Here is a 14,005-nt window from a genome sequence, read left to right as displayed (position 1 = left end):
ACATAATTGCATATTGTTTATAGTATTTTTCTACAGAATTTGATAATCACATAAAGTATCTAAATTTAATAATCATAAATAGCTTTCAAGCTCCATTTTACTAAAAATAAGCATATTTTATTTTACTCTTTGAACACGATTGAATGTTCAAATTGTCTCCTTATTTCTTTCTAACATTAAATGATGAATGTTATTCTGTCTTCTTCTTCTTTATATAATCGTTATACATGCCATAAAACATTCCTAAGCTGATGATACCAAGTGCTGTAGCCTGAGCTGCAACTCTGAATTGTACAATAAATATAGAAGGTTTTACTGTTCGTGTTCTCCACTTATATGCACCTATTCCACAAACAGTAGTTAAACCAACTATACCTATAAAGACAATTGTATTTTCACAATAGTATTGTGTATAAAGTAATATTAATATTATAAAGTAAACAATTATATTCCAGTATTGATTGTATCAAAATAAGATAATTATTATAGAATACTCATTTCAATTTAAAATGATATGATATAATATATATTTAAATAAAACATTTTTGGTACTAAAAACATACCAGCTAAAAGAAATGGTGATCGTTTTGCAAATAAATAAAACCTGTCTGATAATGATATTTCATTCTCTAATGCTATCTTAATAGCCTCTTCTGGAATCTCGACTGCTTCACCGATTTTCCAAGTATTGTCGCCCATTACTCACCTGTACATATTATTCATACATATACTTATTATAGAAAAAAATAATTTTATAATACAATTATTATATATTAGATATGTATATAGGCATAAGATACAGTACAAAAAATATTATATAATTATTAAAAACAATATTTTTAATAATTTTATGAAATAAATACTTTATCAAATTTAAAATATTATCTTTTAATTCGTACAATTATATATGTATACACAGTAATTTATCTAAAAAAGTAATAAGTTCAAATAATTATTATAAATTATTTAGTGCATATTTATTAAAATGGCTTTGGAATTAAGAAATCAATGTTATATATTGTATAATACAAGAATGTACATTGTTACATTGTAATTAATATATAATTCTTTCTATTAAAAAATTCAAAGATAAATTGACTTTAAAGAACATATTAGTAAAAATCATTTTTCAAATATATAAACACAAATTTCATGTAATATTTAATACATATTGTACTATGTATATTTATATATGTTGTTAATTAACACGAAGTAAAAGATTAAATTATTTATAAAACAATAAATTTTATTTTATATATTTTTATAAAATATGCACGCGCGCGCACACGCAAATTAAAATTGAATACTTCATTTTAGGTTATTCTAATGTTAAGAATAAGTAACAAACATTAACAATGAGTATTTTTACAATGGTAATAAATTTTACATGCATCTATTATATCATAAGCATTGCATTTGTACCGAGATATCGCACATTTTTGTTATGAAATGTTCTAACAGATTGTAATTATGTACTATATATGTGTATTCGGATTTTCATTTCTTATACATAACTTGTTTTCGTATAACATTGCCCTTTTCATTGATTTTCAATATATCATTCACACATGTCGTTGAATATTACAATCGTAATACTTAAAATAATTCGAAATTAATAATAGCATTATATCAATAGTTCCTTTATACCAATACAAAAAATATATGTGTCTTACAGATTATTTATAATAATTATATATTTTTACTTAATTTTTCAGAAATGTAAAACACAATAGCTTTAATTTATAAAATCATTTTGGATATAGCATTATTCTTTATGTAACAGTTATACTTGAACAATTATAATAACACGTTGAGATAAATTTAATATTTTATAATTTCTATACAAAATGTTCTGAAAACTCATAAATTATATATTCCAATTTCGTAACACACTTATATAAAAAATGAATAAACAGTTTACCTTTATTCTTTAAACAATGTAAAAATTTTAAAACATTAAGCTTTTGTCCTTTCGTCCCTTTCGACCGATGTGCTTATGAATAATTCTAAATCTTATGACTCGTATCTGTGATCTGTGACTGCGACCATGCTGTGACCAGCCTGTGTGCACGCTGGGTGTCCCCACCACGAGAGTTGCCAGTGTGCAAATACAACGACGATCCAAACATAATAAACCAACCTTAATACAAAATTACCATGGACATAGGATATATATATATATATATATGACATATTTTTATACCCAGGGTAATTACAATTACTAACATGTAATGTGTAACATGACCTTGACAGGGATAAATCGATATCACCAAGTAAATCGATATTGATACCTTTATTCATTGGTTATATCGAATGAAAGTATCGATACTTACTTGATATCAAAACAGAAGTATTTCACTAGTGAGCAGCCAATAGTTGCAGCTGCAGTAATCAACTTTTGTTTACGTTTATTACCTTATCTCGTTGAGAATCATTGGACAGACTGTAGATTTTTACAATTATTGCAAATGTCATTCTTTTCATAAACCTTGAAAAAAATAATTTTTTAACAAAAAAATGTCAATAACAGATTTTTATTTCATTTAATTGAGGTTGGTGTAACTGATACCAAAAATAGTAATAATTTGAACATCCCATTATAGTTGGCAATTACAGGCATAGGAATATTCCTATGTCCATGGTGGCAATAGAGCAAAGGCAATCCTTTATTAAGCTATTATATCGTACTTCAAACAATAGTTAGATTTATAAATTGCCTTGAAATTTTAAGTGCGGACGTTTGTTACAAAAGAGCCGAAGAATGCAAATAGGAAAGAGACATTTTGAAATTGCTACGAAATGGTAAATGTTTAATTTATTCTTTAAATGATATATGAATCCACTCATTATTAAAACATGTAATAATATATATAGCTTCTTAAACTGAATATAATAATTAATGTTAAAATTATATAACACTTTCTAGAAAGTATCATATCAATCATATAATATAACACTAAATTTACATTTTTATAAATTTGTACACCACGATATTTAATGTAATTTTTTATGATATAGGATCCCATCTGCATTAACTTATGGAGGAGCAGCTGGTTTGGCACTGATTTATTTTACCGATTGGAAAGTAGTAGCTAGATACATACCATTTTATGGAAGCAAATTCGACAACTAAATTGTAAAATATATTTATTGTAATATGTTACTTAATAAATTATAGTATTATATAATTCAATGGATTATTTATTAAATATATGCGTTACATTCTGTATCTACAGTACAAATATTTTATTTGATATTGACCCTTGATAGATTTGTTTCTCTTTGCTTTTCATACAATATATTCGCTTCTCTTTCGACTTCCTCCTTTTCGCGTGATGAAACATGATTCTTAAACTTAAATCTGTATATAAATATACGTTTATTATATATCTCATTTCTCACTAGTTGACGATACAAACAATATAATTATATTTACCTATAAGCAGCCAAAGATATTAGAATAGCAGATGAAATAAGAATTGACTTAGTATGAATATTTATGCTGGATTTGCCTTTCGTCATGAGATGTTTGCTTTAAAATAGGAAGTACTTTTAAAAATTACATTAATAATAAATTAGACAGATTATCTTATTGAGACTAGGAATATGAACTATACTAAATTTGTTATTTTATGTATATTAAAAATAAAAATCAATTATTTATTCTTAATATTATCGTATAAATCTTTTTTGTAATGCAGGAAACCTACCTTATTTAAGTCTTTGTTATTATAATTTTTTTCAGCGTATTGTTTTAATGGTTCATTCCAAATATAATAACCACTAAAAACTCCTAATGCAGTGGCCACAATAGCATTAATACGTGTTTGGGAAATTACCATTACTAATTACCTAAGAAATTTATAGTTACTATTGCAATATTAAATATCTTTGATAAAATTATAAAACGCGGAAGATAACCTTTGTTAAACGAAAAGGCATGTAACCACCACAGGCGTCGAATAGGCGGTAGGTACTACTATACAATGTTACATAATTTGAATTTTCTATATCTTTAATGCTGAAAATTTTTGAATTTCTATACAAACATATACGAATATTAAAGAATATATATGATCTTGGCAAATACTGTTGTCATTATGGATTTAGTTTAGTAATATTTAAAAGATTACTTTTTCCAATAAAAAAATTATTTAATAACTTTATTACAAATATCTTTTTAATCAATATTAAAATACACTATCATATACAAATTTGTGAATATTGTTTTATAATGATCATTCAGATTTTTCCAATAAATTTATAAAATTTGTTATATGTATCTAACTGAGTTTTGAAAATTTCTTGCATTGAAACAGGTAGTGTTCGTGATAATAAAGCAAGTCCATGTTGGTCACACACACTGATTAATTGATTTATACAATTTTGTATAGACATCTAAAATAAAAAGTTGAAGTATATTATATTAATTGTTAACAGGAAATATGGTATTGCTTGCTTAAGAATCCGCTATTCTGAGACTATACCCGAACGTTTATCTGAGCAAATAGAAATTTTAAAAATTGAACAAGAAATGATGTAGGTGAATGGGATGCTGATATTAATATTTAACACATGTATACCAACTACATATCAATGACAACTTAGCATTTCAACAGTATGAATACATAATTCATGGAGATTGTTATAGATAGCAAAACGATGTTCGGATGCTTATGCAGTGAGTACGGTATACGATGCTACATTGTTAAATAAAGTATATCATAAAGAAATTTACCTTAATAAAGTTTGGTATTGAACTTTCTGACAATAATTTTAGTAAATCTGCTACTAAATAAGGACTTATTCGAATCATATCTTTCTTTAACTTTACTAAAGAACTAGTAAACCTGTATGCAAAATATAATAGTTTGAAGTACGTTTATGATTTTTTCTGTTAGATAAATAAAAGATTTTTACTTACTTTTCAATATCTAATGCAAGACATTTAAATGTGTGTTCTTCGGACTTATTAATAATAGATTTGGATTTATGTATAAAAATACTTAATATTTGTCTGTACAATATTAACAATAAAGGTATCTTGTCGCTAATTAGATTTGTTCTCATTTTGAGCAGTACATTGGACAATGCTAATGAATCACTAAAAGTTAGTATTGTATTTGCTTGCAATGATTTTAAACTAACAATTATACTCATATCAATAATATAACCAGGAAGATACAAATGTTTAGCAGCAACAATATTGTGTATTAGTTTCAACAAAGTTGGCCAAAATTTTTCTAGTATATTTACAGTTTGTATTGTTTGAATTAAGTTATTGATAGCTATTAAGCGTAGCTTATTGCGATCATTGGACATATCTGTTTTTAATATAGCATTCCATATAATACAAATATTTTCTAGATTATTTTCTTGTTTACCTAAAAGTGTTTTAACCTAAAACAAACTAAAGTAGTAAATATTTTGTTGATGACAAAATTATGCTATATAATATGTATAAAATTATTGAACATACCAACTGATCGTGTAATTCTTCGGTAAATTCAGAAAGTTCATTCAGTTCACTTGATGCTAATAATGGTGTAAGTACATCTATACATGGGTATTTAAATAATGCATACCAAATTGCTCTTATAGTTTGATTTGTAACATGAAATACTTTTTTATTATGTAAAATAACAACCATAAGTTGTAGACCATCTTGCAATAATTCATTTGTAATCTCATTATTTGTATTATTCTGTTAAATAAATACTTTATTTTTATATGATGTAATTTTATTTTAAATTTATCACAAATATGTTTTGTTTATATTTATGTATATTTATATTTACCACAAATATGTCTTCAATTGTTGATTCTGTAACATCCTTTAATTTTTCATCAATGTTTTCATCTTTAATACCAATTCTTAATAGCAGATTTAATATTTTCATGTCATATGAATTTTTCATTTCAAAGGATAGAGTCTCCATTGCAATTCTGATTAATTTTTTTTCCGCCTTTTTAATTATTATTTTTTGGTCAACATTTAATTTTGATTTAACACGTTCCATAGATTCTAATAAGAAAAACATATTTTCCTTGGAATTAGTGGAACATTTTATAAATTTGTTTAAACTTTTATATGAACAATTCTTGAGAAACAGTTCCAATGATTTTTTGAATGTTTTGTTTTGTGGTAGTAATTGTAGCAACAAAAAAGGATCTATATATTGAAATATATCAATATTAGGCTTTTCCAAGAGATCTAAAAACAAAACAGTTTTTCATACATTATTCACTTTTGATTAGATATCTTATCTGTATAATCATGAAATGTACCTGAAAACATTATATTGCATAAAAAGACTATTTCATTACTCTGATTACATTCCATTCTAACAGCAAATATGAACATAAGTGTTATAACTTTTAAATTAGTATCCAAAAATATTAGTGGTAGATGAAGTAATATTTCTAAATATACTTTAATTTTATGTAAAAGTATATTTTGCATTTGTACCCATTTGTTTACTAGCAATTCTTCCTTTAAAGACATTAATACATCATTTATTTTTTCACATTCAACAATTTCAGCTTCAAGTAGCAATTCCTAAAAGGATAAAAAATTTTTGTCCAATTATTTAATTAATTTTATATAATATATTTGAATATCAATAAAAAATGTATACTCACTGCATCAAGATATTTACTAATAGATTTTGTTATACCTTCTGTTGCTAAATATCCAATTTGTGTAAAAACACCAGTTAATATGAATATCATTAATCTTTTATTTTCTTTTAAATCATTTTTATGTAATACTTTCACCCATTCATTAAAATTATCTGCATTAGAAACCATGTCTGCTAATAATAAATGTGTTAATTTTAACACTTGTTCATTACTTAAAGATGGTATTATTTCTGTATCAAATTTTAATATTAAATCCCAACAACGTTCTATACCACCTATCAAACTCTTGAGTATCACAGGAGATTCAGTTAATGTATTTTGAGACATCTTAACTTGTTGTAAAATGAGTTTGTTCTGAAATTTTATGTAAATATAATTTTCATACATTTCTAATATACAATATGATGAAAAATAAACAAACAAATAAATATTAATTTGATAAAAATAATAAAAGAAGTAATGATAAAATTTTGATAACATACCATATTATTCTTACAATCTTCATTACCAAATTTTTTAATTTTTTTGATCAGTTGATGCCACTGAGTCTCAGATATTGGTAATATCAAATTTTCTGAAATAGTATTTGGCACATAGTATTTTAGAGCTCTTTGTGTTTCATTCCATGAGAATATTGCAGTTAATAATATTACAACTTCTTCATCCTGATTTGAACTCAATGTTTTAACCAGTAAAAGTGATAGAATATTTCTTACATCATCAAAAGTATTTACAAATTTTGTGTAGGAAGTAGATGTTCTACTATATTCAAAAATGCATATACCATCTAACAGTGTAATGAGTAATTCAACTATAGCACGTAATATTAAAACATTTCCACCTACAATAGAAAATATTTAAAATATCATATATAAGAAGATACTAAAATATATAAAAATCAATGATGGTTCCATTCTTACTAGTATTATTAGATTCCAACATTTGTAAACAATCAGTCTTTAAATGGTATGTCAGTGTTCTTAACATAACTACACTTTGTGAATTTGTTACATTATTTACAGCTTTCATTAACTTCTCTTTGAATTCACTTGGAAAACATATACTACTTCCTGATGATATATGATGTGATACATGAGACAAACTATCTTTTAATGCTATTAATATTGCTGAAATTAATTTTTCTTCTTCCCTTAAGTGTATAAAAGCATCCAAAATAGAAATCATTAAATGTTTATATTCCAATACTGATTTTTCTATAAACATTTTTCTTAGTATATCTTTAACTTTTCTTTCAATTATGAGAGGATTAAAATAACAAAATTGTATTAAGAGATTGTAATCTGCATTACTCATGCTTTTACTTATTAAAATATCATTAATTATATTTTGACAATAATCAAATAATGTGATTTCATGTACTTTATTATCAAAATTAAAAGTTATGTCATTTAAACATTTTAAAAAAGTATTCAAAACTTCTCTTTTATGTGTCCCAGAACATTCTACTAATTTTCTTAATATTATATCTAATGTAACAGTGTCTGATTTGAAAGTAATTACTGCAACACGGAAGAGAAAAGTAAATGTCATTAAATTACTTTGGAAATCTTTTGTCTTTGCATGTCCTGTCAAAATAGATAGTAAGTTTTTAAATTGTGTTATATCTTCATCTTTTAGAAATTCTCCACTTTGAGTATGTTTTCTACCAAATATTAATTGTTGAATACATTTATGTGTTATTGCACCTAATCTATTGGTATTATCAGTACAGTCGTGGTCAATTATAACACACAAAGGATATAAGATATCATGTATAAACATGATTCTCAAACTATCTTTTGTAATAAAAGCAGATTTATAAATTTGTATTATATTTTCTACGACATTAATTACTGTATTATATGCTGTCAGTATCAATCCATTGCTTTTGTTAATTAATGAAATCTTTATTCCTTCTGTTGATTTTTCTCCAATGTTAAAGGTGTGTTTAAAAACACTATTTACACATTCTAATAAGGACTTTGTTAAAAGTCCTAAATCTTTTGGCTTATTAATAAAATATTGTGCAATCCTGTTATTAGAAGTTAATAATCGACAGCATTCGAAAATATCCTCACGTATATGTTTTACATCTTTTTGAAATGTTTCAACGAATAATTTTATCAATAATTTTATTACATCACTTTTAATATCCAAATATTCGGTTTTCAAACAATTTTTTAATGAATCCCAAGCTTCTTGGTCCATGGGACACATATTACAAAGCCATTGCAGAATAAGATCTTCTTTATGTATTATTGGTATATCAATGGCACAGAATGCATTTTCTGCTAATTTTAAACGTTTGGGTAAAGGTTCTTCGTCTGAATTTAGACGTCTTAATAATTCTGTCAAATAAAAAAATATATATGTAATTATGTCTTACTAAATTTTAAAAGGTTAGAATTCTACTCACGTGGTAACTTACCTACTGATAAAGACATTTCAAATATATTTACGTACTATATTGATACATTCAATTAACACATTTTAACATATTTTAACACATTTTTCAATATTCTTTTGTACAAACGAATTATTTTAATACATTATATACACAATTAACATGTTACAATTTTCACTTGCGTTTTTTTGTTGTAATGTCTGCCACCTTTAAGATAGTGGAAGTAACCGGCCATCTTATGGCGGCCGGAGTATGAAACATAACCCAAATCTAATCCAATACTCACGATTCAAAATCCCGCCACAAAATGCTCGCCACTCACATGCATTGTATACAACCAGCGACTCACTGGAGTAATCATCGATAGAAGTCAATATGGCGTCGTTATTACTTACCTGTAAAATATGCTGAAAATGCTTGATTTTTACATACGCGTAACTTTTCAACCAGTGGATTCCTGCATATTTGGATTTTTCTCGTCAAATTCTGTCAGAATATATACGGAAGGATCAATAATTTTTGAGCCTCCATAGAAAACTACAGCCAGATATTTAAATAAAGATTTACACAAGTAATATATAAAGTATATATTTAGGATTTAACATCAAATGAACAAAATTTTAATTACTATCTTTTTTATACTATGTAACATTTTCTTGACTTATTAAATTGTCAGGTTCATTTTCTATTGTTTCTGTAGTAATAAATACATTATCATGTTCTATAGTTTGTTCACAGTGTAATGTATTATATACTGAAATAATTTATATTAATATTATATCATTATTATAATTAATTTAATAGATAATTTAAGATATTCTTCCAAATGACATAGGTGACCAAACAAGATGTAATTTAATGAGTATCATGAGAAAAGATTATGCAGTATCTAATAATAACAAAAATTTATTATACATATAAATTTGTTTCTTCAAAATGCATAATTTGTTAAAATTTTGATTTCATATTTTTCCATAACATTTCTCTATGATACCTATCAAATTTCATCTGAATTAACTACCAGTGCCTTTCAGAAATACAGTTATGATTTATTATAAATGTATACCTGTACTGTGATGAAATGGTTTTATACATAATATCATTAATAAGCCAACCATTGCAGATGTAGCACAAACATAAACTAAAACACTTTTATAGTAATTTTTACAATCAATCCAAGAGCTTCTGAAAACATAAAAAAGAGAATTGCTTATTTTTGTTTACTTTTTAAAAATTTACTTTTATCATCATTTAAATAATTAGTATTTTAAGCTATATACTAACAAATATTGAATAAGCATAACTGCTAATCCATTGCAAAGTTTGTCTGTAAAACTCATAATTCCATATACAAATGCACCACTATTTACATTTTGTCCAATAAAATCTGCAGTAACACCAAGACTAGTCACCAACATAATAGAGCCCGCAGATCCTATAATAAAACAAATTAGTATTTGGATATATTTCATTTATATTTAATTTTAAGGATTTTAAAAAAAATTATGTAATATTACCTAATATTAAGGAAACTGGATAGATTTGATATTTTGTGTATGTTAAGCCAGTACCTAATTGTATCCAAATACAAGCAAATACACCTAACAAAACTCCAAAACAATATGAAACTTTTCGACCCAGTTTTGTATTCAATTTTTCTATAATTAAAGACATCACAAAACTACTCAAATACATTATTAAAGGAATTGTAGCCAAAGATGTAGCTGGCATATTTAACGATTTGTGTAAATACAAAGGAATATAAATTTGTGATAAGTTTACAAACAAACGAGTAGGCATATATATACAAGCTACTTGATATAATTGAACATCTTTTAATAGTACTAATACTGTTCTTGAATTTCTATTCAACGAACCTAAAATAAATGTGATAAAACAGATATTATAATAAACAAAATTTTTAATCACAGAGTAAGTAAATATAAAAATAATTTTACCATCAGAATTATTAACAAAGTTTTCTTTGACAAAGGTATGAAATAAAATAGATGTTACAGCTCCTACTCCAATTCCAATAAATACAACTTCCTGGAATTTCTTTGCATCATCGGGCCCAATTTGGGAATTGGAAGCATTAGTATCTGTTACATGTAATACTGCCCATGTAATACAGTAAACAAAAATATTTGAGAGAACAGTAAAGCTGTATCTAAATAAAGTTGTAATAAATATTTAGGGTTATAATTCAACTTTAAATATCTCCCTTCCAATAATTAAAGACATACCTGATCGCTATGAGTTCTGTTCTTTCATATTCAGAAGGTGTGAGTTCTGGAACTAGGGACAAATGAGATATTTGTACAGCAGCCCACCCAAACTGAAAGATTATCACAAATGCTGCATAATAGATTAATTGAGCCCACTCATGAGAAGTTTCACAACCAATACAACGTGAAAATATAAAAGGAAATGCAAATAATATGCATAAGGTACCTAAAATAAATTGTTTGAAAAAATTACATGATATAATAAATAACATATAAGGAAATAATAACGATATATACCTATTAAATGCCATGTTTTTCTCCTCCCATATTTACATAATCCAAAGTTATCATCCTTATCAGAATGAAAACCAACAAAAGGAGTAGCCAAAGCATCTGCTACTTGACCAATGAGTAAAATTATTCCAGCTGAGATTGAATTAAATCCCAATACCAAATGAAAAAAAACTAATAAATATGTAAACCACATAGAAGCACAAATATCATTCAAAACATGTCCTATTCCATATAAAAGTTTCCGAGAAAAAGGAAGACGTTGTATTATTTCACTATAGTCATCAGTTACAATGTGTTCATTTTCCATTGTATTTAATGCAGTATAATACTCTACAATGGAATACAAATCAGTTTAATGATTTATATGATATATTTTAATATTTGATATATTAATAATGATACAAAGCAATTGAAATTTAAATTTTTAAGCAATTAAAATTTATTAAAACATTCTGGTACATAATGGCAATCAGATGGAATGATTTTTTACGTTCAAAAACATTTTAGTTTTACTTTGCTTATTACAAAATATTTTATTTGCAATGTATAATACGAGATAATTAAAATGACTTAAATTTTATAGTTATTATACATAACCTATCACTTATTGTTGATAGTGTTACAATTCTACATGCACAATTCATGTAATTTTGACCTTCTTTCTAGATAACAATATAGTAAATATTAAAAAGCATGTTTTAAGATTTTACATGTTACGACAATTCAAAATTTGAAACCTCTCTCTTTATTTCGGCATATGACGTATATTAAATTTGAACACAGTATAAACGTAATCGAAAATGACTCATTGTCGATAATGAATGTATTGTTTTTCGTAAATATTATACGTAGCAATTACATATTTACAAAATCTTTAAAATTAAAATAATGGTATCAAATTCAATCTTTTTTTAATATTCAAAATAAAATAAATTCTTTAAAATTGTTGTGTTGCATAAACATGAAATTTTACTATATTAGTTGTAAATTGCTGTTGATTCCAGCAATTATGTTCATTAATTTAACGCAGTTAAAGATTTCTAATACTACTAATAAATAAGAGAAAAAGAGAAATACATATTTCACATTATGATGAAAAATAAGTTCAACAATAATTTTTTGGTATATTTTCATATATATACATACATAATATGAAATAATCTATATTCTTCTATTTTACACACTTATATTGTAGTATAATTTATTATATGTTCTTTAAATAAACACAAATTCTTAATATTAGAATGCAATCAAAAAATCTGTTATTGAAATTTGTATTTAGCATATTCCTAAATTCCTGTTTTTATATTTATAATGTATCACTATACTATATACTTATATGTACTTTTATTTATTGTATTCACATGCTAATAATATTTTAAACGCTTAAAGATGATCTAGAATTTATATAAAATTGATGTCCAGAAAATAAGAATGTAAGGACATAGATACAAGCTGCAATCCAACAATTATATGCATTTTGTTTATAACCCCTCTCTGCTACAGCATAAAAATCTGTAGGTTTATTAAAAGTCTGTTCTCCCAACGGAAGGTCTTCTATTAAAGCTACACTGTTGTAGTAAAAGAATATTCCCATCAGGAGCTGAAAAATAAATGAATTTTCTTCCAGATTACAATTTTTGGAAAATGTACAATAATATTTGCTTTATATATATGAATAAATAACATGAAATAAAAGAATATACTGATTAATTCAATGAATCCTATAATTACTAAAAGACTGATTACAAATAAAAGATAACTAATTTGTTTTCCCCAAATAATAAAATTCAAATAAACAAGGAGAAACAACATCTGAATATATAAAATATGTAAAATGTATTTTTTTGCAATTTTTTATACATGATGCACAATTATTTATTTTAAAATTTCTCAATACATTTAAAATTATTAGGTTAAAGAAGTGACTTACTAATTGGAATATACCCCAAGTAGATAATATCAGGCCACATAGGGCATACTTAGGTCCACATATCTTCATTTTTTTTGTCAAAGTTATCTTCTATTACTTTTGTATAAAATAATCTAAATAGAAGTCTACCACTACTTGTAATTTGCTAGTTTGCTACACCCTTAATAATCATATGATTTTTATTGACCAGTAATATTAGATATCGATATCTCGAAAGGGTATATCCGGTATTTGAAAATCTGTGATACATACATATTGGTTAGAATAATGTATACTGTTATTCTATTAACATTTGCTTATTAATTAAATAGAACTGGAAAATTTAAAGTGAAAATAAATACAAAATTATATAATATGTGTATCATTTGTATTTTATGATAGACAATATTTATTTAAAAGTCATAAATCTTATATTATTTTAAATATTACATATTTAAGCGACATAACAAAGATTTTCTTATATGATTCTTTAAATACATTAATTGTTCTTATAATATTTCAAAT

The 14,005-nt window shown here is 24.9% G+C and overlaps 4 protein-coding genes and 1 long non-coding RNA gene across 6 annotated transcripts; all 5 read right to left on the bottom strand.

The window, feature by feature from the left end:
• Positions 1–5: 5 nt before the first annotated feature.
• Positions 6–2,113, bottom strand: LOC117209305 (HIG1 domain family member 1C-like). The gene is made up of 3 exons (XM_033451150.1): positions 1,922–2,113; positions 564–706; positions 6–375 (listed from the first exon to the last, which is right to left on the bottom strand). The coding sequence occupies exons 2-3, from the start codon at positions 697–699 to the stop codon at positions 191–193; spliced, it is 321 nt and encodes a 106-aa protein (XP_033307041.1). The 5' UTR covers positions 700–706; positions 1,922–2,113; the 3' UTR covers positions 6–190.
• A 1,217-nt stretch (positions 2,114–3,330) lies between these two features.
• Positions 3,331–3,811, bottom strand: LOC117209272. The gene is made up of 3 exons (XR_004487888.1): positions 3,711–3,811; positions 3,437–3,532; positions 3,331–3,361 (listed from the first exon to the last, which is right to left on the bottom strand). It is a non-coding gene; the product is annotated as an uncharacterized LOC117209272 (long non-coding RNA).
• Positions 3,812–4,162: 351 nt separating this feature from the next.
• LOC117209267 lies at positions 4,163–9,375 on the bottom strand. 2 transcript variants are annotated; one of them, XM_033451066.1, is made up of 10 exons: positions 9,071–9,374; positions 7,563–8,990; positions 7,125–7,483; positions 6,643–6,996; positions 6,289–6,559; positions 5,799–6,214; positions 5,480–5,704; positions 4,925–5,400; positions 4,739–4,850; positions 4,163–4,398 (listed from the first exon to the last, which is right to left on the bottom strand). In XM_033451066.1, the coding sequence occupies exons 1-10, from the start codon at positions 9,084–9,086 to the stop codon at positions 4,243–4,245; spliced, it is 3,813 nt and encodes a 1,270-aa protein (XP_033306957.1). In that variant the 5' UTR covers positions 9,087–9,374; the 3' UTR covers positions 4,163–4,242. The 2 variants fall into 2 exon arrangements, with proteins under 2 accessions (XP_033306957.1, XP_033306958.1); XM_033451067.1 differs by lacking the exons at positions 4,163–4,398; positions 4,739–4,850 and having other exon boundaries at positions 5,283–5,410; positions 9,071–9,375.
• A 243-nt stretch (positions 9,376–9,618) lies between these two features.
• Positions 9,619–12,472, bottom strand: LOC117209269 (major facilitator superfamily domain-containing protein 12-like). The gene is made up of 8 exons (XM_033451068.1): positions 12,166–12,472; positions 11,572–11,898; positions 11,293–11,500; positions 11,005–11,216; positions 10,564–10,923; positions 10,331–10,481; positions 10,113–10,231; positions 9,619–9,800 (listed from the first exon to the last, which is right to left on the bottom strand). The coding sequence occupies exons 2-8, from the start codon at positions 11,873–11,875 to the stop codon at positions 9,688–9,690; spliced, it is 1,467 nt and encodes a 488-aa protein (XP_033306959.1). The 5' UTR covers positions 11,876–11,898; positions 12,166–12,472; the 3' UTR covers positions 9,619–9,687.
• Positions 12,473–12,737: 265 nt separating this feature from the next.
• Positions 12,738–13,724, bottom strand: LOC117209271 (ribonuclease kappa-B). The gene is made up of 2 exons (XM_033451071.1): positions 13,502–13,724; positions 12,738–13,171 (listed from the first exon to the last, which is right to left on the bottom strand). Exons 1-2 carry the CDS (start codon positions 13,568–13,570, stop codon positions 12,947–12,949), a joined length of 294 nt encoding a protein of 97 aa, XP_033306962.1. The 5' UTR covers positions 13,571–13,724; the 3' UTR covers positions 12,738–12,946.
• Positions 13,725–14,005: the final 281 nt, after the last annotated feature.

Source organism: Bombus bifarius, unplaced genomic scaffold, assembly GCF_011952205.1.
Source record: "Bombus bifarius isolate JDL3187 unplaced genomic scaffold, Bbif_JDL3187 scf7180000008169, whole genome shotgun sequence".
Taxonomy (NCBI): domain Eukaryota; kingdom Metazoa; phylum Arthropoda; class Insecta; order Hymenoptera; family Apidae; genus Bombus; species Bombus bifarius.
This window is presented reverse-complemented; position numbering and strand designations above follow the sequence as displayed.

Coding starts and splice junctions, on each gene's coding strand:
- LOC117209305 (XM_033451150.1), bottom strand. CDS start 699: ATGGGCGACAATACTTGGAAAATCGGTGAAGCAGTCGAGATTCCAGAA. Junction 376..563: donor ATCACCATTTCTTTTAGCTG/GTATGTTTTTAG, acceptor TTGTCTTTATAG/GTATAGTTGGTTTAACTACT.
- LOC117209267 (XM_033451066.1), bottom strand. Junction 5,705..5,798: donor CAATTGAAGACATATTTGTG/GTAAATATAAAT, acceptor TTTATTTAACAG/AATAATACAAATAATGAGAT. Junction 4,851..4,924: donor CTTGCATTAGATATTGAAAA/GTAAGTAAAAAT, acceptor TTTTGCATACAG/GTTTACTAGTTCTTTAGTAA.
- LOC117209271 (XM_033451071.1), bottom strand. CDS start 13,570: ATGAAGATATGTGGACCTAAGTATGCCCTATGTGGCCTGATATTATCT. Junction 13,172..13,501: donor CTTGGGGTATATTCCAATTA/GTAAGTCACTTC, acceptor TTTATTTTTCAG/CTCCTGATGGGAATATTCTT.
- LOC117209269 (XM_033451068.1), bottom strand. CDS start 11,875: ATGGAAAATGAACACATTGTAACTGATGACTATAGTGAAATAATACAA. Junction 11,217..11,292: donor ACAGAACTCATAGCGATCAG/GTATGTCTTTAA, acceptor AACTTTATTTAG/ATACAGCTTTACTGTTCTCT. Junction 10,482..10,563: donor TCCAGTTTCCTTAATATTAG/GTAATATTACAT, acceptor GTTTTATTATAG/GATCTGCGGGCTCTATTATG.